At 37.8% G+C, this 23,535-nt stretch overlaps 1 protein-coding gene across 3 annotated transcripts in view; it reads left to right on the top strand.

Moving 5' to 3' along the window:
* The window catches only part of Cacna2d1 (calcium voltage-gated channel auxiliary subunit alpha2delta 1), a 448,878-nt gene that overhangs the window by 341,224 nt on the left and 84,119 nt on the right, over positions 1–23,535 (top strand). For all 3 annotated transcript variants that reach the window (XM_060374048.1, XM_060374047.1, XM_060374049.1), the window contains exons 9-10: positions 1,992–2,042; positions 3,501–3,600. In XM_060374048.1, the coding sequence (XP_060230031.1) occupies positions 1,992–2,042; positions 3,501–3,600 (151 nt within the window). The remainder of the gene's footprint in view (positions 1–1,991; positions 2,043–3,500; positions 3,601–23,535) is intronic.

The raw sequence follows: 23,535 nt of genomic DNA, 5'->3' as shown, positions 1-23,535 counted from the left end.
TCCTCTTTGCCTTTTGGGATGGGGATTGAGTGTTATCTTCTTATATACAATGCTGAGGTATTTTTCAAAATAGATATATAATTAATGACAAATGAAAATGATGAGTTTGGGAATCATGGTTAATACTGTCAAAATGATTTTTCAGACTCATTTCAAATGGATTACTTTAAGTTTTCTGTTCAATTTAAGTTTTCAGTGTCTTTTAGCTGGTAAGGATTTCTTCTGAAAGGCATCTACTGTGCTTGGGGTAAAGCACTAACAGGGAGATGGCATAGAGTCAGAAACAATTTGCCCCTGGCAGTAAACTAATGAGAACGGCCCTAAACTAAGAGTGCTGCCTAGGTATATCTGGATAGTTTAGGTTTTATTTTTTTCCCCAGAAGGAGTTTTATTTGTTTGACACTATTAAAGTAATTCATCATCCTAATTCAGAACACACAAAAAATTACAATATAAGTTTGGGCTTAGGGAGGACCAACTATGATTTTTCATGAGATTTTATTATTGAATGCATTTTGAGTGCTTAAAATTTTTATTTAAATTGTAAAAAAAAATACATTTAAAATGTAGATATACTATTTTTAATTATTTCTCATATACAGCATGGTGCCTAGTACACTATTAGTTTCATATTAATTTTTGAATACATAGTAATGAAAAGAATACCTAAAATCATTTTAATAAAGGCTTTCTGTTCACTCATTTAAGAGAACCGCTCTATTATTATTATTATTATTATTATTGTTTCCAACTTCCTGCTATGCTCACACAAATTCTATGTAGTATAGTGGTTGGTTGAAAGAATATGTATTAGTGGCTTTTAAGTGTTCTGTTTACTATCCAATAGCAATTTACGTGAATACAACCTTCAGTGATATTTACCAATATTACTATTATTGATAATATCTCTCCGATTTCTTATTTAATGGAAGCAAGTACTACAGTTTGTGTTTAAGAAGTGGTCATATTTGTATGGAAAATGTAGGAACAAAGTGTCAATCATCCAAAGCAGACACTATCCTAATGTTTTCATCTTCCCGCTGAGAAGCACACCAGGACAGAGGTGTTAAGATGCCAGAGGTAAGCTGCACTGTCTTCCACGGGGAAACAGTGGAGCTCTGCCTATTGATCTGCACACAGAGAGTAGAGTGGGTTGCAGGCAATGCGCTGCAGAATCCTCTCTACAAACAAGCCCAAGTGGGTACCAACTGTGCTCCAAAGTGTTGAAAATGAATTGGCTTGTATTCTCTTTGTGGAAAGCTGAATCAGATGTAGCCCTTCCTGCTAGGGAAGGCAGACACAGGATGCCCTTCAGTCTCTGGCCAAGCAGTATGTGTTTTCTTTTCTTTCATATATAACTGATCTCAAATTTATCTCCCTACAATCAGTTAACTTCTTGCCTAAATATCCCATATAGTATATTTCAAATGCAGAGTCTGGTTGTGTAAGATGTGATTGGATTTAGGAATTAACATTTAAACTGCTTTCCTGTGTGATTTTTGTATGCTATCAAATTTTGAGAGTTTCTATTTTGAATTGTTAGCATAACATTATCCATTGCCTTATTCCTGGCCTGATGTGTTTCCTGTTGCTTTATCTTAAGGTTTATAGATCACCTACCTTTTGTATTAAAAAAATTTCATAGTTTGTTGTTCACTACAGTGAAAACATTAATAATTGGAATTTAGGATTTTTCTTCTTCAGCAAAATATCTTTTTGAAACTTATTACATTAAAAATTTGATCTTTATCTTTTCTTAAAAATACCTGGAAAATATGCTTTCAAAGCCTTATTTTTTTGGCAACTCTAATGTGATCTTAAATACTTTTTCAAGCTAACATTTTCGAATCTTTATAAAAGGCCATTGTTTACTATGGTCTAATAGAATGAGTCTTTGTTTTAATCGTATCTGATTTCAGAAATCTGTAAATATTAATACAGCAAACAGCAGTGTTACACATAAAGAAAATGCTTCTGTGGTTCTGTTTTAGGTACATCCAGGGAGCTGCCTCCCCCAAGGACATGCTCATCCTGGTGGATGTGTGAGTAGTCAATGAGATGTTTTGTAAATAATAGTTTGTTGGGAATTAGCAATGTGTGATAGATTGGGAAAACAAAGAATCAATATATTGATCGTATATGAAGACAAAGAAGCCATATTAAGATATCAGCAAGGGATTGGGCAGTTGGCTCACTCAGTAAATTGCTTGTTGCACAAGATGAAGATGTGAGTTCAATGTCTCTGGCATCTACGTGAAAAAAAATAATGGTGGGGTGGTGGTTTGTGCCTATAATACCAACTATGGACAGAGGAAGGAAGGAAGAACCCTGGGGCTTGCTGACTGGACAGTCTAAAGAATCAGGTTGTTCCTGGATCACTTGTGAGACCTAGTCCTCAAGAATATGTTGAGTCATAGAAGAAGATATCTGACATTGCCCTCTGGCCTACACACACACACACACACACACACACACACACACACACACACATCTACACACAGATGAAAACAAATCCAGGAAAAAAAATTATTCTATTGGAAATGAAAACAGCGCTATTTGTACCTGTATTACACTGGAGAATTCTGACACCATTTTATAAGCCAAACTATTTTAAAAGTTATTTATTGTTTCCATTTATGTTTTTATTTCTGAACAATAATGAGATACAGAATTAATACACCCCCCAGTTCCTATTACTAAAAGAAGAAGAAAAAAGAAATGAAGAAAAGGAAAAAAGGACTTAGTTGGTACTTAGCCATAAACATTTCTATTGAGTACAAGGGATTTGGATCAAAATAGATAAATATGTTAACTTTTATTACTAGGATTTTCAAGGCACACAATACATGAAAAAATATCTGTGTGTTGGTATTAGGCATTTTATTAATTTATTGTATTTTTTCAAGTTAAAATCATTTCAGAATCCGTGTGCTCCTGTGATATAAAAGAGGAAGTCAATTGCCTAGAGATGAGCCCTACATTAGCAGAGGTTTAGAAATAAGACAAATGAGGAATTCCTGGAGGAACTTTGATCTGTGGAGTGAGGCCTTTCTCCACAAAGCTCATCACAGCTGAATGGCTGTGTAATTCCATTTTATTGACTTCTGTTCATGTATAATTTTTAAAATTAAAACATAATTACATCGTTTCCACCTTTCACTTTCTTTCCCCTAAATGAGCACCACTTGCTCTTTCCCAAATGCATGATCTCTATTTCTTTAATCGTTGAGGATGTGTTTTTTCATGTGTATGTCTGTGGGTTTGTGTATTCGGAACTATATATATATATATAATACATGAATATGTAAATTCAACCTGCTCAGTCACTGTGTTCCTTGATATGTATATGATTTCGGGACTGACCCACTTTCTAGAAACAAAATTACATTTTTATTTTCATGTAAATGATCTAGAAGCTATTGAGATCATCTCCTTTTATTTATGATGCTGTTTGTTTAATGACTGGTAAGTAACACATAGACCCATTTGTCTGTTCATAGGAGTGGAAGTGTGAGCGGATTGACTCTGAAACTCATCCGAACGTCTGTCTCCGAAATGTTAGAAACACTCTCAGATGATGATTTCGTGAATGTAGCTTCAGTGAGTATGGATGGCTGCTCTTTCCTGAATTCCATATGTCTATCTCCCCGTGACATTATATGGGTTGTTTTTCCCCCTTAGGTGAGCTGAGGTATTGTAATTTTGTTATAAGCTGCCTTACTGGGCTGTCCTCTACTGTCCTTTTGATGTCCTTAGCATTCACAACTATTGACATAATGAACACTGAATGAAAAGCATTCCTATCCTTCACTCAAAGGATTCCATATTGGTAATGTGAGCCCTTCCATTCACTGCTCCCTTTGGGACCTCCTATGAAGTAACATCTTGTAGTATCATTGAACATTAATTGCTTATAGCTGATTATGCTCATTTTGGGCCTGAACAAACCTTACTGCATTGTGTTTTTCCTAACTGAAAGAAAAACAGTCAGTTGAATGAGCTTAGAACTGTCTTATACTTTCTTATCAGCTGCAAATGAAACAAGGTATGCCATGTCTCATTTTAATCTATGTAGTTTAGGCAGTGGATTTTATGGTCATTTTATGGTGCATGAAATTTTATATTTGAAGTGGTTTAATTATAGAGATACGAGAGAAGGAGGAGTAGATTTTGGTGATGTTGTTTTGTATTGAACACGTGAGAATGGACCTGCTTTTAAAATCACTGGGGAGGATGAAGTTCAAGTCCACAGTTGATTCTCTCCCTTTTCTGGTCTTGGGGTAAGCAGAAATCTCCATATCTTACTTCTAATGATATGCCTAGAGCTGGATTAGTGATGAAAGGAACTTACCCTTAAAATGAAATTATTAAGATATGGATAAAATGTAGAAACAACTATGGACAATGCAAGACTCCCTGGAAAATGTCAAATGGTGTATAATTATCAGGGAGAATAATTTGGAGATATTCCATAATCTAAATAAATTCACAAGAAACCCTGTCAAATCCTTGTTGAGACAACATGGCAAGAGGACCATCTCAATTAAGATGATAGGAAAGATAATTATTAAGCTTAATTTGTACAGAAACATATCAATCACAAAAACTTTGGAATGGCTTAAAATGTTATCTTTTGAATAATGAAAGAGAATGGCTTAAATATATTTAGTTCAGATTTGTCATATGTAATTAAATTGAATTAAAAAAAACAAAGTATTAAATATGGCTGATGTTTTTCTTTGGCTTCTGCCAAAAACTGAACATCAGTCTGGAGTTGATTTATTTGGAGGAGATAATGGGAAAACAGTGCTAGTTAAAGAGTGAGAAGTGAAGCAAGAAAAGGGAGAATCTAATTACATAATCTTCATTTAACTTAAAGAAACCATTTTATTAAGAAATTCTAGAAGTCATGTGGAATAGACTTTTTCAGGTTGTCAAACCCTGAACACTGAATTGCTGGTGAGTTAGGTACCAGCTCTCCTGATGTTTAGATAAACAGAATGTGGCCACAATCAGGTGTTCTAAAACAGGAAAAATATGACACTGGAGGTTGGGAGCCAATCAGTATCTACCATGACCAATGAATGACTCATAAAGATAGAGATTCATCATCATCATCCAAGAAGAAGAAGATTAAAGAAAATGGCAAATGTCTAAAGTTAGTGCCTGAAGGGGGTCCCTGCAGGTGTCTTACAGGGTAGTCAACCACGGAAACATATAGAATGAAAACCTGGTGCAGACTCACTTCATCAACCTGGATCAGACTTCTGAAAGTCTAATGCCAGATGTTTTATTCCCAATGCATGTAACCCCCAGTACAATATAGAGGAAAAAAAAACATTCCTGGCATAATTCAATCTCTGGTGCACAAGGAAACATAATTACGTTGAAACTCAACTCAGGGTACATGGTAATTCTTCAAAGAAGATAGACTCTAGACATAGGTTATCTGTACTAGCTTAAGGGACTAAAGGTTTGGCCTGGTCTCAGTCATGCAGATAGATACCTACCTCAGTCATGGAGGTAGTGTAGAGGTCATTTTGTCTATTATCTATCTCTGATCCTGAGTCTGGACAAGCATCTGACTATAAAAGTCATTTTGATTACTAGGGGCCTGGTTGAGAGAGCTTGATATGGCCTTGGCCAACAGATAACACAGATTACCAGGCTATATAGCTGGGAACCCAGCTTTCTGGGTGGAAAAACAGGTTCATCTTTCCCTTTGTAAAGACGATCCTGTGTGCTTAACACTCCTGTCTTCTCTGGACACCTGTGGTGCAAGAACCTTTGTGTTATGTTCACAAGAAGGTCAAAGTCATAATTTCTTGTTGTATCTTCATCTTTTTGCTCCTCTGACACCCACCTCAATTTCCTTATACTCTTGTCCAACCCTACAACAGCATCAGTAGCTTCGTTGGTAGAATGCCCTAAGTATTTTACACAAAGGCCTTTGAATCCATGGTTTCAAATGACCATTCAAGCAGTGGGTCTGTGATTGTCTATTCATAGACATTGCAAAGTGTGAAAATATTGAATGAATTCCCTAATTCCACGTGTAGTCTCCCTACCTTTAGTATATTCCAGCAAGTTTAATGACAATCTATTTTATCCAGACAGAAAACACAGATTTCAATTAGTAAAAAGTCTTAATGGTCATTGTCAGAATATTCCTTGTTTCTACTACATGCACATGAGAAGCAGAATATACCTCCATACTCCCCAGAGACAGGAAGCAAACAGTTCCAGAGTGGTTGTCTTTGAGTCATAGTGACAGGAGATATGCTTCCTCTTTTTTGAGTCTCACATTAATGAATTACATTTTCCTGAATGCTGAGCCAGTAGATGAGTGTGAAGACTTGATTTTTAGGCTTTGCCGATTCTCATCATACAAATATGCCAGGCCAAATTTCAAGCTTCTAGCACTAGGTCAACTGGCCCTAAAAATGCCTGATTTTTTTTTTTTCTTGAGCTGATAGAATCCCGGCACATCCGTAGAACATTGTCCCCAAGCAGATTGCCGTCTTCATTCTGGAGTTTTAGCTGATAATTAAAGCTAAATAGTTTATTCAGGCCAGTGTCTAGGTATGGAGCATGGGTTGGGCTCTGTAAACTCTTTGAATACATGTGTATTACTGGGCTTCTTTTATAAACTAGTTTACATTATTTGAATGTTTAAGTAGACTCCCCTAAGTCAAGCAGCACGTGTACTCTGAAGGTTGATCACACTTAATGAGGTGCTCTGTTGATGTGCATGGGGCTGAATTGATGTCAGTAATAAGGGAAACTAATTTTATCCCTTTCCTAAAGAGGCAGCATACAACAATTTCTTCCATTGAGTTGCTTCTGTTTTCGTTGAGAGGTATTATTGTATCAGGGACCCTGTTCTGGATTGGTGCTAGGGAGCTGGTCATATCCCAGCGTAGTAGCTGTTTCAAATCAGGTGTAAAAAGCCTGCACTCTTCATTTTAGAATCGAGTACATACCAAGTATATACTCTTCTCTCCTTTTTGTTGTTTGCATTTAAGGGCCTATTTAATGATCGCTACCATTACCAGAGACAGGTAGCTTACAGTGGATATAAATCATTTTACCCACCCAATATCTAGCAAGTTACCTGGGGGTGAACCTCTCTAGGAAACAAGGATGTGAGACAGAGTTCTACACAATTCACTCATTCTCCCTTAGCTTTTCCTCAGCTTCTTCTTCCACTGTGCCTAAGGGAGGTCTTCCAGTATTTCTAATTCCAGAGCCAGCCACCTAAGCTACTCATTCCTGTATAGAACGATGTATATTCTCTTCTTCCAGGAAATAACTGTTTCTCTATATCAAATTACAGTGAAGTGCATTTTGCCTCTAGGCCTCTCAGAATCCATTTCCTGGGTGTACTTGGAGCTTATGTTTCTTCATATTCAACAGACCTATTTGCACTTTGCTGAATATTCTGTTTTCCTGGCACAGACTGTACTATTGCAGGTGGTGTATATTGGGATTTGGTATTTTTGTTTCCTAGAGCAATGAGAGAAGATGGGATCAGATAATAAAGAGAGCAAATGTCATCTTTTGTTGTCTTTAAGAACAGAGAAGCCACTGCACCCTAATTGAAGGGAAGAGTTTATAGCTATACAAACAGATATGGGAAATCAGAGCACAGTGTATTCAAGAGCATCACACACCCACCTCCTTATCTGTTATATCCTGGTGTTTGGATAGATGCTGTGGCTGCATAACACTTTTATACCTCTGATTCTCAAAGCTAAAACCCTTATCCCTAGAACGTGTTGACCACAGTAGCAAAGGAGAATCGGACCATGAAACTTTTTGGCTTTCTTAGTCTGCAGTTGGCTAATGCAAGGAGTCCATTTTCTTCAGTGGAATTTAATGAGCTCTCAGCACTTAACTTTACAATTATTGTTGTTCTCATATCTCTCAAAGGCCTACTCTGTCCCCTTCAATCTACATTTTGCTCAGATAACCATAGCTGAATTCGTAGCATGATGCTATGTGCCTGAGCAGTCTGCTTGTCTCCAGTTACAGACTGTACACCACCCCTTCACCAAAGAAAAGTTTTATTTTCTTTTTATTTTTTATTGCCATGAGTGTAGTAAATTAATCCCTTTGGGAGTCTTATGTTGAGTATCTGTTTACCAAGACTGATATCAAATATGATTGGTTTCCCTAGAAACAGTTACTGAGAAACAGATTTAAGTTCAAATGGTTGATTTTGAAAGTAACTGTAGAAAAAGCTGTTGGTGAAATGCAGGAATTAAAGAAGGGAACTAATGAATAACTTATTACTAGATAGCATGGCCATCTGAGAGTGAAGCTCATTCTTCTGCCTTTCTGGAAACAGCATAGAGCCCATGCATGGTACTACACAAAGGCTAAGATTTTCAAGGGAGAGTTGTGCTCATGTGTGGAATGACTGCTTTATGGGACATCCATATCCTGGCATTCACAGGTTGCTGTGTGCAGCATAGAGGTTGGAGTATAGTCTTCGGCAGGTGATGATTACATTGGCATGTACAGAACAAAGGATGGCCACCAGCAGCACCTGCCCTAGTAAGACAGTGAACAATGCTGTTGCTAAATTCTAAAAGAAATTTTTGATGATGTTGCCTTTGAATTGGTATTTTACAGTCAACATTTGGATAGCAATCAACAGTTCTTTTCCTACTGGAAGAACGCAGTTGGAGTCAACACTGAATTCACAATGCCTAATATATCATTTAAATTATATTGTTTTCTAAAGCATTAATGATCTTAGATGTGAACTTTTATGGTTGCTGTTTTTGAGACATAGTCTCATTATACAGTCCATGATGACCTAGAACTTGCTGTATAACTTATGCTGCTTTGGACTCATAATTTAACTGCCTCAGCCTACCAAGAACTACATCCATGTACCATGCCTGGCTTTATCTATATTTTCTAGAAAGAAAACATTTGAAATGACTTTTTAAAACATATAATTACTAAGAAGCACAAATATAAGACAGTTCCTTGTCCTTTCTATGATCTGGGCTCATGAAAACTTTATTGAGACTCAAAAACTACTTGTGTGTCCTGATGTGGGATCACCTTTGTTATTGCTTGAATATGTGAGTTAAACTAGAAGAGAAATAGAATATCTTGTTTGTAATTAAAAGCAGTCAATGAATGAACGTGGATACCTGAAGATAATTATGAAAATGTTTCTTATATAATCAAATTAGAGAAGGATGATAATGAAACCTATAGAACCCTTAAAATAAGCAACTATTTCAGGAAGGCATTTGAAATATGTCAGAGTGATTTCTCACTCTTCTTCCAATGAAATTTATTGCTGGCTTCATTTTCTACCTCAGCTTCCTAGTATTAATTCTTTTCTTTGTTTGTTTTCTGCTCTTATTAGCCAAAAAACAAGACCAACTCCTTTTTCAGACTAAACTGAACTATTTGTTAAATATACACCTTATTTAATTTTATTGCTGTGGAATGATCATTTGAATACTATCATAATTTAAAAGTTACTCAGTGTTTTTAAGTGACCATATTATTCCAGACCCACTTGTGATCTGCAAAAATCCCTACAAATAAAATCAGTGCTCAGGAGAGACAAAGTAAGCTGGACATATTAAAGGATGCTGTATCATTCTAACACTCAGGAGAGGAATACAACAGGGTCCCCATGAGTTCGCAGCAAGGCTTGTCTACCTAGTAAAACCTTATCTTGAACTTATCAAATATAGAAACAAAGATGAGCTAAAGTGCTCATTTATTTTTATTTGCACTTTAAATTTAAGCTTACACAAATGTCACAGATAATAATGGGAGTTTATATGTATCTAGATAATGCATAGAAGGACCAATATGTTCCAGATAGAGACAAACAGTTGTAGATTGAAAATAGAAGATACATAGATGATAGATAAATGTTAGATAGATAGATAGATAGATACATACATACATACATACATACATAGATGATAGAGAGATAGAAAGATATATAGATGGTAGATAGACAAATAGGAGATAGATAGATAGATAGATAGATAGATAGATAGATAGATAGATAGATGATAGATGGATAGATGATAGATAAAATATAGAATGATCATATAAAAGAAAGTAGTATGTCTTTTTTTTAATGGTAACTAGTTTCATATTTATAACCTTACAGAGTAGATAAGAATGATAGATTTAGTTTTATGGAGAGGAAATGGGTAGAAAGAATTCTCATAATTTTTTCAAGAAGGAAGACAGAAATGAAGCACAATTATTTTCACTTATAAATCTAGGTCTATCAAGAAAGTTATAAGGTAGAATCTTCAAGAAAAAGTATTTTTTTCTGATTTTAGTGATACACTAAAATATATCACAAAAATAAGGTGCAAATGCAAAGAAATTACTTGTGTAGGTGTATATGCACATGGATGCAAAAACATTTAGAGTTTACAGCCGGCCATCTGTTGTCCTTTCTTGGGTGCTGTTTACCTTTTGGGGTTTTGTTTTCCTTTTTAAGAACATGGTCTTTTGCTGGCTTAGAACTTGCCAAGTAGATACCAGGGATGTGTCTGCACAGTGATAAAATTACAAATTTATCATTTCACTTTTTAAAATAATGCTATTTTCATTATCCCTGAGAATTTTATAAAATGCAGTTTTATCCTCCCACTCCTATCTCCTCCACTACCTGCCCCCGTGGCCCACCCACCCAGCTTCACATCTTCCTTTTTCCTTTTGTTAAAGCCCATTAATCCAATAGCCCTTGGGCTAACAGGCAATCAGTTTAAAAACAGAGCCATCTCCTTACTCCCCAAAAAATTCTTTTAAAAGAATAAATCTATTTCTCTTTAAGAAAGATGCTTTCTGTGTACTTATAGAAGAGTTACATAAGGGAATTTGCTATATTGGGACGTGAAAAAGGTATTTCAATTTTATTATTATTATATTTGCAGACAAACACCCATCTAAGTTGTGTGTTTCTACCTAGGACAATGCATCATTTCATATATTTTGTATTTCTTTGCATCTTACGATCCTGCACCACTTCACAGTCTTTTCTTTTTTTTCTTTCTTTTTGTCTGTCCCTCTTTCTTCCCTTCCTTCCTTCCTTCCTTCCTTCCTTCCTTCCTTCCTTCCTTCCTTCCTTCCTTTTTCTTTTCTTGTGTGTGTGTGTGTGTGTGTGTGTGTGTGTGTGTGTGTGTGTTTTGGAGACAAGGCTCCACTGTGTAGCTTTGGATGTCATGGACTTGCTTCATAGACCAGGCTGTCCTTGAACTCACAGAGATCCACCTGCTTCTGTCTTCCCAAATGCTGGATTACAGAAATGTGCCACTGTGCCTGGCTATACTTCACATTCTTACTTATGAGTATATGTTATTGTCAGCCACATACACCCACAAATTACAAATTATTTTATTGGCTATGGGATTTTATGTAAAAATTCTTTGAATCAGATAAAATAAGAGTTCATTCTTCTGCAACATTTTGCTAAAGTTATACTATTGTTTTTAGAACTTGATCTCTTATTAAATAGAAATTTAACAATTTAATGAGATGGAGATTTTTAGGGAAGAAAGCTTCATATTTTGTCATATGGTATATGTGATGTCTCCGTGCGTGCGTGCGTGTGTGTGTGTGTGTGTGTGTGTGTGTGTGTGTGTGTGGTGAATGTGTGTTTGTGTTATTATCTGTGTGTGTCTATGTTTTCATCTGTGTGTCTATTTGTGTGGGACTTTGTTTATTTTTGCACTCTGTGTCTGTGTGTATGACTGTGTGTAGTGAGTGTATGTATTTGTGTGTGTGTGCATGTGTGTATATATCTCTGTGTTGCATCTCTTTAGTATGTATGTCTTTGCATGCTGTGTGTGTATGTCTTTCTGTGGTGTGTGTCTATATGTGCTGTGTGTGTACATCCGTGTGGTGTGAATGAATGTTGTATGTGTCTGTCTATTGGTATATGCATGTCTGTGGGTGGGTATGGTTTGTGTCTACTTATGTGTGTACACGTATGTGCATGAATGCTATGTTTTCCTCTCTGAAGTTATATGAGACTAAACAGTATAACTCAGTTTGTGGAGCTGCAGCAGTGCATGGGGAACTCTGGTAGAGGCTGTGTAGGTATTCTTCATGGTCACTTTCCCCACTTCGGGTATCCAGAGATACATATTTCTAAGAATGTTCTCATTCTATCAGGGACCTAACATATAAGCTCTATGGTAGTTGCCTGGAACCACTTGTCAGGATAATTCAGCAGCCTCTCAATTTTAGATTAACACCTATGTCTCTTTTGGTGTATTTTTTTTTTTTTTTGAGGTAAGTTTTATGCCAGTGTTAGGTGTGAGAACTAAGGCCACCTCATTGTTAAGTGTTTTCTGCGCTCTGGAGGCTGCTCTTTGTTGCAAAAAAGGAAGCCTGCTGTTAGGCAAAGTATAAATGCCCCACAATGCAGCTGTTTTCCCACTAATCTAGTTATGTGCTTTGATAGGAGTAGTGGTAAATGATAGGAACAGCAATTCAATCACAGCATGAACTGATTTACAGGCAGAATTTCCAGTGTTGACGCGGAGAGCTGAGGCTGTTTATGAATGTGAGGGAGTTTGAGGCTTGATGTCAAAGGCTGCTTAACCAGTAGAGGATGAAAGCAAAATCTGTGTTGATTGTGGGTGATGTGTTCAAAGCTAACAACCCAAGATCTTCTCTGCTTCAATACAGCCTCATGCTTCTTGACTTATGGGTTGGATCTGGCTATAAAGATTATGTTAGGGACTTTTGAATCAGTTTTCCTCCCAGAAGCTTTTGTAAATCATGGTCTTTATAAATTTCTGTCTTTCTTTCTCACTATAAAACAATACAAAACATAAGGCATAATCCTGCGGCTGAAGAGGTGGCTCAGAGATAAAGAGCATTTGCTTCCCCTGTAAAAGATTGGGGTTCGGTTTTTGAGCACCCATCGAACCTTCTGTAACTAAAGCTGCATGTGTCTGACACCCTTTTCTGGACTAAGCGGGCAACCACACACATAAATAAAAGCAATACGATGCATATTTTATAATAATCAAAATAAGAAACTTTGTCAGAAAAGTTTTTTTTCCCCCTTAAAAAAAAATAGTTCTATCCCTTGTTGAGGTTGTAGTCAACTAAACAGCGTTTCTAGAAGTAACAGACTCAATATAAGTGCTGGCACAGCTTTAGGAGTGACGAGCTGAGACGGGGAGGAGGACCCTCTTCCAGTTGGGACCTTCCAGGTACATTTTATATCCAAAACAAACCTGGTTTCCCTGTTTAGAGACCTCTACATGAGATGGATCTGGCTGGCCTTTCTAAATAAGTCATGACAATGGATAAATACAGTATCTAAGGATCGCAATAGTCTCTGTTTTCCACAGTTGGTGAGTCAGGAAGCCAGTACTTGTTGGTCATTGCTGAAAGAGGGGCAACAGGGTGAAAAGATCCTGGACACGTGATAGCAGTGTCGTACAGCTCATAGCATGCAGTAGGGCTCATATCTGCTGCAGTGGATTACAAAGAGAATTGCCACATTTATAGTGTTTATATATTTTAGTCATGATTGCAGTTATTATGCCTGTTGTAATTACCATTTTTGACACTTCTCTACCAATTGCAAATGGGCATTTGGAATGTTTGATATTGATGTTTCTTTAAGTCTAAGCCTTTTAAGGAAAAAAAAATTGCTTTTAAACAATTTTCTGAGGGAAAAAGTGTATATTTAAAGGTAGTGAAACTAGAGGTTCGTCTTTGCCAGAAGACGTTTATATGGCAATGTAATTAAGATACCATCTGTAACAAGAGGATTGGTGTGATCTCACCACTAGAGATGGTGGTAGCTCTAATGATAGGGCAGCAACTTGTATTTCTGGAGTTTCTTGCCTGAAGCAAATGTCACTGCCTGCCTAGTGACCTCTGCTCCTCCTGCAGTCACCCAAGGGTAATTGGTATTTGACTATCCTACACATAGATGTTACTCTGGCTACTGCTACTACTATGAGTAATAAACTGCCTTTCATCTCTGACCCAGAGGACTTGGACTATTTTTGCCTGTTATCTATGAAACGGCAGAAAGCTAATTTGTAAGCTTACAAGTAGCATACAACCTCAGGCCCTGCAGATACCAAGACCACGACTCGACCATTTGACATTTACTGACATCTCAGGGGTGGGAGCATGAGTTGTGCGGTCTGGCCAAGTTCTACTTCTATGAGCTTTCCATTCCCGTTTTCCTTCTGAAATATTTATTATGTATTCTAGACAAAGTAATGATCTTTTTGTCTTGTTTTTAGATTCTATTTGGCATAGAATGATTTGTAAATTTTATTTTTTATAATTTGAAGATAAAAGTGCCACCTTCTTTGTGCAAAATTCAGAACCCCTTTCAAAACAGTCCTTGAGCTCACAGCTTAATAAAATAAAAGATGTATGGCTTGCCAAGAGAGGTTTGTGAGCAATGAAATCTCGGCTAGTAATTTCATTTCATATCTGATAAAATACCCATCCATCTAGATTTCAGCAAAAGTTTGTGTTGCTCCACATCTCATTTATGTCAATGAAGAGACAGGGTGTTTTTTATAGCCCCCCCCTTTCCTAATTGGATCCTGTAGCCTAGCAGTGTGAACCTGGCCAGGCAGCTCTGTTAGGCAGTGGTTAGGGGAACAGAATCTTAAGCTTTCTGTCTGACTCACCTCTGGCAAGTCCTGCAAGTAAGCCCCACACAATGGTCATGATAGCATCACTGATAACTGTGTGTACAAGAAGAAGGTGGCAAGCAATGGGGAGGAGGGTATGAGGACATCTAAGCTTACTAAGGAGATGCATTTAGCATATATCTAAATAAGGCCTCTAAACCATGTTATAACTCATACCAGTCACTGTCCTAGATTTTAAGATGTTGGTAACCCGGACTCTTAATATTTGGTTGCTTTTACTCTGTAACTATTTGGGGTTGGTACATGAAATTACTTTTCTCATTTCTGGGACCAAAACCCTGAAAAAAAAAACAGCATTGGGTGGAAGGACTTAGCGTACCTCAGTATATAGTCCATCGTGGCCAGGGAGCATTCCGAGTTCAAGCTGCTTCTCCATCATCAGCAACAGGAACTGTGGCTTCATGTTCTCAACCCTACAGACATGGAGGCAGAGAGGAAGACCTGGGGAAGAATCAGTCACCATGACCTGGTTTCTCTAACAAAGACCACTCTCCGGATTCCACATCTCCCAACACAGTATCACCAGCTGCAGACTAGTTACGAGTGATGGAGATTTCACATAGAAGGAGGGATAGTTTAAACAGGGCTGGATGTATAACTGAGGTCACTGAACAAACCGAGTTCTCCCCTCATACCTCGTATTTAAGGTGAAGGGAAAGATGGGTGCTTTTTAAAGCGATCTTTTAAGGAAGGTCATAAAGAGAGTATACACCATGAGGAAAAATACTAAAGAAAGGGAAATGTTTGCCGTACTTCAGCAAGGCAAAGTAATGAATGTGATCTAATTTTAATGGGTAGGAGTGGATAACATAATTACTTTATACGTTTATAAGAAGGTGTTGACAAGCCAGATAAAGGCTTTTCATTCATTCCATGGAGCACCAAGCTTTTGGAACTTGGAGATTCAGTTACAAGTACAGTTTTGAACAGTGCAATGTGATCCTGCAAGTGGGGTGGCTTTATTCTGAACTGAGATATTGTTAAACATGAAAATGTTACTGACTCATTTGGAAGCCTTAGCTACTAGGGAAAGACTCTATGTATTTCAGGACTCATTCGTTCAACTCTTTCAAATTATAGTTATTCCCTTAATCTTGAGTATTAAAAAAATAAATGCCTTTGCCTGTCCTGAGCAAAAGGCTGGCAAAATTATTCACTTGCTTAAATTAGTGTGTTTGTTCTTAATTATTTAGTGAAATAAAATTTAAATGAATTGAAAATATAAATGTATACTACAGGTATTATTAGTAGATTGATTTTTTTGACTATTGAGTAAATAATCCCATTCCAGCTAATTCCTAAGGGACTAAAAACATTTTGACATTTTGGATGAAACTTGAAAGTCCTTAACTTCAAAGTTAAGGACTCAGGCATAGAATCTTTTCTTTTTTCTTTTCACAATTTGAAAATGCAAGATACTTCATCAAAACATGACATTTTTCATAAGTGTTCTTATTTCACTCTGACTGCCATTTACTTTTTTTCCATGGCCATTCAATCACCTTAATGCTTTGTTTACTAATCCATGCTTACAGCATCCTTTCAAGTACATTTCAAAAGGGGCTTTTACTCCCTGTGAAATCTCCCTGCCCTAACTCTGTGCTTTATTGATAATTGCCTTTCCATCTGGTTTTGTTAACTCATACGCAAGCGTGCTTTTTGGTTTTCAAACACGTATGTGACCTCACTGGAACTGAATTCAACCCAATTCAATCCCTTCAGGCCTCGTTCCCAGCTCTCATTGCCGGGTTTGTTGGTCCCAGGTGCCCTTTCACACTTAAAAGAGCTCACTGGAGATGTTAATAACGTTGCTTCGAAAGTCCTCCTGCCCTGCCCTGTGGTGCCTGGTTTAGAGATGTGCAGGTTGGAAGTGAATTCTGCTCGCGGGGATTCGCACCTCCCTGCTTCCAAGTCTTCCCTGCTTTTCCTCACGGCTCAGCACTTGCTCAAAGGGGTCCTCCCAGCTTCCCAGAGCAGCACATCCCGTGGAGAATTGCTGTGCGTTCATCCTGCTATGTTATTTGATCCCTCCACTTCACTTCATTTTTCTCTACGGCCTTCCTCTCCAACTGAGGTGTTATAAATATTCGGGTTTTTTGCTCATTTTCTACAGATTTATACTCTTCCCTCTACCATAATCTGTGCTTCTTAGACTTCAAGATGGCGCAAAAGGTAAAAGATTTTGCAAGTCCGAATTCAATCTTCAGAACCCACATAACGGTGTATGGAGAAAACCTACTCACAGTTTTCCTTTGACCTCCACGCCTGCAATATAGCATACATGGGCTCACATACACACATATCACACACACACACACACACACACACACACACTTAAATTAAGACACTCTTCTGTGCAACTGTTGCAACTGTTAGGAATTACGTGTACATAGTGGCCACGGGGGTCAGACACTAGTTATTGTCTGTCACAACAGCACTAAAAAAAGGTGCAAGTTGTCGCATTTAAAACAGATTTCAACAACTTCTGAGTGAAATATGTCTCCTTGTATGTAGAGGCTACAGTCCTCTACACTGCAGTCTCTACATTGCAAACACACGTGACATGCGTCTATCACTATATACGCTGCTCACGCAAGTTCAGCCATTGCTACAGCATGAATGTCATTTTCTTTCCAACCAGTAAGTGATCAGCTTCAGGTCCTTCGAGTACACTGGACATGTTCACCAGGTCTGTGCCACTATGCTGTCGGAGAGGAACAGATCAAAGAGTGTGACCGCTCGGCGATCATTGAGATTCCGTTTTCAGGAACACACTATAAACATGACAATGGTAGCAACGCAACTGTGGCACCATTTTTGACACATACAGAATTTATTAATCCTTTTAGTGTACAATATTTTCCTGTCACATATAAGAACCTGAGGGGCTTTCTGGGTAATCTAGTGCAGTTGTTGTTGTTTGGGAAAGGACATAATTAAAGTTCACAGGAGATGATGGAGTCAAGTTGGACTGCCGTGCTTATTAGAGGCAGGGCTTGAGGGAACCTTATTTCCCTAAATTGAATTAAATGGTAGGAATCCTTTACCAGTGTGTTTCTGTTTTATACAGTGTGCCTAGAATGCATCAAAGCTGCAGGCATCATTGGAATATTATTGTCTATTTAAGGCCCTGGCCAAATGCAAGTGTTGTAAGTGAATGTCCTTATGGCATGTCCTTATGATCCACAAAACAACAACAACAACAAAAATAAACCAGTAAACTAAGGCCTGGTTTTATTTTTTACAAAAATATTATTTACAAAATTATTTACAAAAAGAATATAAGAATGTCTGTGTAACATTTTGTGGAATTAATAAATATTCCTACTTGAAATCAGAATGGGTTCAGATGAAAAATGTTAAGTTTTTCTTTCATAAAATTTTTATTGAAATACAGTATAAATCATGCTTTCTCCTCTCACGTCCTCCCACCTGCCCATCCATCCAACTCTACTCCTTTCTCTCTCTTTAGAGAGCAAATGGTTCTAACTATTAGGTAAATGCAGCTTTAACCTCACTGAAAACCCATAGTTCTAACCTTTAGTGGGAGACAGATGTGGGGAAAAAGGTTTTGTGATGGTGTAGTTGTTTTTCTGGGATTTTAAAAATTATTATTAAAGTATAACAACTCAGACCTTGGAGAGACATCAGGGGATGTGACCTGAGGTGACTTTTGGGAGGGGGTGCTGGGTGTCCGTGAGTGCCATCTACCTCATGTAGGCTCAGGTTGCATAAGTGTCCAATGAACCCCAGCTAAAGTTCACCCCAGCTGATAGTGACGTGTGTTCAGCTTGGCACACATGAGTCTCAGTTTATGCAAAATAAGTATTTTATTATCAGTGTGAAAAATAATAAATTCATGGTTGAATTGTCAGAGTAAAGATGTTTTTTCTAATTTTTTATTTAACTTTTATTAATTACACTTTATTCATCTTGTATCCCCCCATAAGCCCCTCCCTCCACCCCTCCCGGTCCCACCCTCCCCCTCCCTTTCTGCATGCATGCCCCTCCCCAAGTCCACTGATAGGGGAGGTCCTCCTCTCCTTCCTTCTGATCTTAGTCTATCAGTTCTCACCAGAAGTGGCTGCATTGTCAGGGTTCTCGGTGATCTCCATGAATAGTCCTTGGTTGGAGTATGAGTCTCTGGGAAGTTCCCTGTGTTCAAATTTTCTGGTTCTGTTGCTCTCCTTGTGGAGTTCCTGTCCTCTCCAGCTCTTACTATTTCCCACTTCTTACATAAAATTCCATTCACTCTGCCCAACAGTTGGCCATCAGGATCAGCATCTGCTTTGACAGTCTGCATGGCAGAGGCTTTCAGAGGCCCTCTGTGGCAGGTTCCTAGGTTGTTTCCTGTTTTCTTCTTCTGGCTTTCAGAGGCCCTCTGTAGCAGGTTCCTAGGTTGTTTCCTGTTTTCTTTTTCTTCTGATGTCCATCCTCTTTGCCTTTCAGGGTGGGGAATTGAACATTTTAGTTAGGGTCCTCTCTTTTGCTTAGTTTGTTTAGATGTACAGATTTTAGTGGGTTTATCCTATGTTGTATGTTTATATGAGTGAGTATATACCATGTGTGTCTTTTTGCTTCTGGGACAACTCACTCGGGATGATCCTTTAATAAAGTAGCTAAAATAAAATTATTTAGACAAAACAGATTATGAACATGACATAATATTTAAGAAAAGGAGAAATTCCTTATTGAAGAAAAGGATTGGTATGGCATGGTATGGAGATTTATAAGTTAAATTATGGACAAACACTAAGAAAATAAACAAAAACAAACCCCATTAAGCCTCAGTAGAGATTTTAAATGAGTATGCTATTAATTTGTATATTACCTCATTAAAATAATCTGAGAAAATGATTAATCAATAATTTTGTAGGTTCAAATTTAAAAGTCACTGACAGAGATGGGAATGTAGCTCATTGGTCTGTGACAGCACTGCCTGAGTCCTGGGTTCAATTTCAAGCATTGTAATATCAGTGAAAAAAATAGAAGCATCAACTTGGATTTAAAAAAAGATACAGAAGCAAAGGCATCTCCAACACCCAGGTTTCTGGTAGTTCAAATACAGAAGTAGCTTTTGAGTTCCAGAGCAGCAAACACTGCTCTCCATTCCCGAAGCCCAGAACACAGTAAGAACACCCTGAATGTCTCTGGGCAAAACTGCCTGTCAGAGTTTTACCAGATCACATAGAAAAGATGACATATTTGCCTTTGCCTAAGTCCATTTTTTCATCCCAGTGACTCACTGATTCTACATCTCAGCTCCTCTGATTATATCCCAGACATGCCTATAGTTTATCTGTTTTTAGTATAAATTTTGCTTGTGTTACTGAAAATACTACTTGCTAATTCAGTTTTTAACATGTTGTGTAAACTAATTTATTACCCATTTCTACCCAGGGAAAACTGAAAGGTGTGGTCAAGGTAGAGATGCTTTGAAGTTTTTCATTAAGCGGACAGTCTTTAATATCTGCCTTGAGACATTATTGACTATTTTTTCAGAGTTCTAAAACATCTTTTTTCATTTTTTTATTAGTTACAGTTTATTCACTTTGTATTCCAGCTGTAGCCCCCTCCCCCTATCCCCTCCCAATATCACCCTCTTTCCCTCTTTTTCTCCTATGCCCCTCCCTGCCCAATGATAGGGGAGGACCTCCTCCCTTTCCATCTGACCCTAGTCTATCAGGTCTCATTAGAAATGGCTTCTTTGTCTTCCTCTGTCTACTGCTAAGGCTGTTCCCCCCTCAGGGGGAGGTGATCAAACAGCCAGCCAATGAGTTCATGTCAGAGACAGTCCCTGTTCCCCTTACTAGGGTACCCACATGGACACTGAGCTGCCGTGGGCTACATCTGTGCAGGGGTTCTAGGTTATCTCCATGCATAGTCCTTGGATGGGGTATCAGTCTCAGAAAAGACCCCTGTGCCCAGTTTTCTCTTTGGTTCTGTTGCTCCCCTTGTGGAGCTCCTGTTCCCTCCAGGTCTTTCTATCTCCTACTTCTTTCATAAGATTCCCTGCACACTGCCCAAAGTTTGGCCATGCATCTCAGCATATGCTTTGATACCCTGCTGGGTAAAGTCTTTCATAGGCCTTCTGTGGTAGGCTCCTGTCCTGTTTCCTGTTTTCTCCCTCTTCTGATGTTCGTCTCATTTGCCTTTCTGAATGAAGTTTGAGCCTCTTAACCATAGTCCTCATTCTTGATTAGCTTCCTTAGGTGTAGAGATAGTATCTATTTTTAATATGAACATCAGCTCATAATTTTCTATGAAATTAAATGGCAATTAAAGTGAATATAAAATTGTTTTATACAGGAATCTATACGTAAAACTTAGTTATGACCAGGATTTCAAAGCTAGACTGTGCCCTTTTTTTAAATTTTCCTATAGTGCCCCCTGGTGCCTATTGTCTGAATAGCAACACTTTAGCTATAATTTCTGACTATACTAAATTGTATGAGAATAAGGTTATTTTAGGTCGTGAGTTTAAACTAACTGGTATAAATTCATTGCAATTATTTATTGATTGTAATTAGTTTATATGAATAAATTCAATTTTTTTATTTTAAAAATTACGTATAACCCAAACAAAGTGGCCTGCTTTGAGTTATTCAGCTAGAGTTACAGACATTAATGGCTGTTATAAGCAATAATTTAGTGAACAGTTACTCAAAATCCTAGAAGTCATGAATTGCACCCAGTTTTTCTTATTAAGAATGCTGAATGAGCAAGCTGTAAATCACACTCCAGTTTTTAGTTTGGGGAGAGTATCTTCCATGAAAGGAAGTGGTCAAAAGTGAAGGGGTGCCTGAGTGGACAAAAATGGCAGCAATCTCTCTGTGAGGTTCCAAGAGGAGGACAGCAGCTTTCAAGCGCCTTGCTCTAGACTCTTAGTATCCTTGGGTTCTTGTGCCCATTTGCCCTGTCTGGGGTAGGTCTCTTCTGTGTAGTAAAATGATACTGCAGTTGCTGTCCTGAAACCGAAAGGCACTTCCCAGAAGCCTTGGGTGGACGCTGCTCTGACTTGCTGTGTCCCCAGGAGTGACAGCGACAGTGTGGCATTCTATCGGAACGGTGAGATGACCAAGGGCGGCAGAACAGAAGCAGCGACTGCCTTTGGGAAAAACCAACACAAACCAAAAACCGAGCTTGCCCGGGCAGACTTGAAGTAGTGGTTATGTGTGCTTGAGCATAATATTCTCTAAGAAGGATTTTTTTTTTCTTAAGTGTTGAAAAGAATGAACTGTGCTCTTCTCAAAACTGCTTCAAACTCAGTTAACACTTAAGACACTCTTGCCATCTTATTACTGAGCTTTGCCTAGAGCTCACTAAAGTTGGTGTTTCTGCCTGACTTGTATCTCATTAGGAAGATGCTCTGATTTCAGTATTGACCACAATACTTTTTTTATTTTGTTAATGATCTCTAAGTGATGTTGCTAGAGATTACTTAGCTTCTCAGTCGGGCTGAACTCTGATAGGAATTCTTCACATTCTCATTTAACTGTTTTAATATTAACTATTTGAAGAATATTTTTATATTTACCAGTATAGAAATGCAGTAAACCATTGTAGAGCCAGCATGCTGTCCTCCTCCATTTGACTCTTGGACTCAATTGCTACTGAATATTTCACACCAACTTCTAATTTTCTTAAACCCCACATGAAAATTGTGAAGCAGATTGATGGGTCCATTCGGTGAGTTTCCAATGCCAGGGACTTCAGAGGCAGAGGTGGTAAATGCACATTTTCTTTGGCCGTGTGAAAGAGTGTATACAGATATATACAAAGAACTGCCAGGAAAAATAGCATAGTAGCAAGGGCAGGAAGGGGCTTTGTAACAAAATGTTGTCATGAGGGAAGAATTCTTCAAAGAGCGACTGAGTGAAGAAGTGAATGTGTTGGGGGCTGAGGAACAGCATGTGCACTGGAGGAGAGCTGTAGGAAGAGGGACCGGGTCAGAAGAGGGAGAGAATGAGTAGATGCAGTGACACGGTTTCCATTGCTCGTGCTCTGGGTGACCCACAGGCTTTGTGTCTCAGCTAGATGCAGAGGCTGTTTGTCATCAGAGACCCACAAAGCTGAACTTTCTGAGACAAAGAAATCCATAAGTTATGGTTTGGGATTTGTGATTATGCAGTGTTCGAATATTCTCTGAATAGGTAAAATCAGGGTCCTTAAATGTGTCTTCATTCACCAAGCAAAGTTCCAAAATTTATAATACTATGTTATCATAGCTTTTCTCTAAGGTTTTAATATTCAGCTTTAAATTAACACCTGGTTATGTCTTACCACAGGCTCTATTAAAGTTTTTTAAATAATATATTTATATAAATACATACAGTCATACGTACATGTGTGTGTGTGTGTGTGTGTGTGTGTGTGTGTGTAAATTAAAAGCAGATAAGTCTAATGTTTGGAATAGATTCCTCTCCAATTTAGACTCCTTAAAATTTGTCATTGCTTTACTAGAGGAATAAGCTTAGCTATAGGAAATTATGTATTGCAAGTAATTCTTTATCTGCTTTATTTATGAGTTTTATTATGAGCAACTGTAAAATTTCTGTATATACCAATGAATTTGCACTTAATGAATTGAATTTTTATTCACTTGACTTGTATTAAACTAACTTATTGAGACTCTTCACAATTTTGCCTTAGAATCAGGTCAAGGCCAAAGGAAGACTCTGGGTAATAAATTGTCCTGTACTCATTGTCCACATAACTTGTACTTTTATGATGATGTATAATTTAAGTAAATCAATTAATAGTAATTCCTGGAACTATTTCTAATTGTTTTAGCTCAGCTACTTACTAGTGATGTATTAACAAACTATTT

The sequence above is a fragment of the Meriones unguiculatus genome, chromosome 21 (assembly GCF_030254825.1).
Source record: "Meriones unguiculatus strain TT.TT164.6M chromosome 21, Bangor_MerUng_6.1, whole genome shotgun sequence".
Taxonomy (NCBI): domain Eukaryota; kingdom Metazoa; phylum Chordata; class Mammalia; order Rodentia; family Muridae; genus Meriones; species Meriones unguiculatus.
Note: the sequence above shows the minus strand (reverse complement) of the source record. Positions and strands in the feature narration are given on the sequence as shown.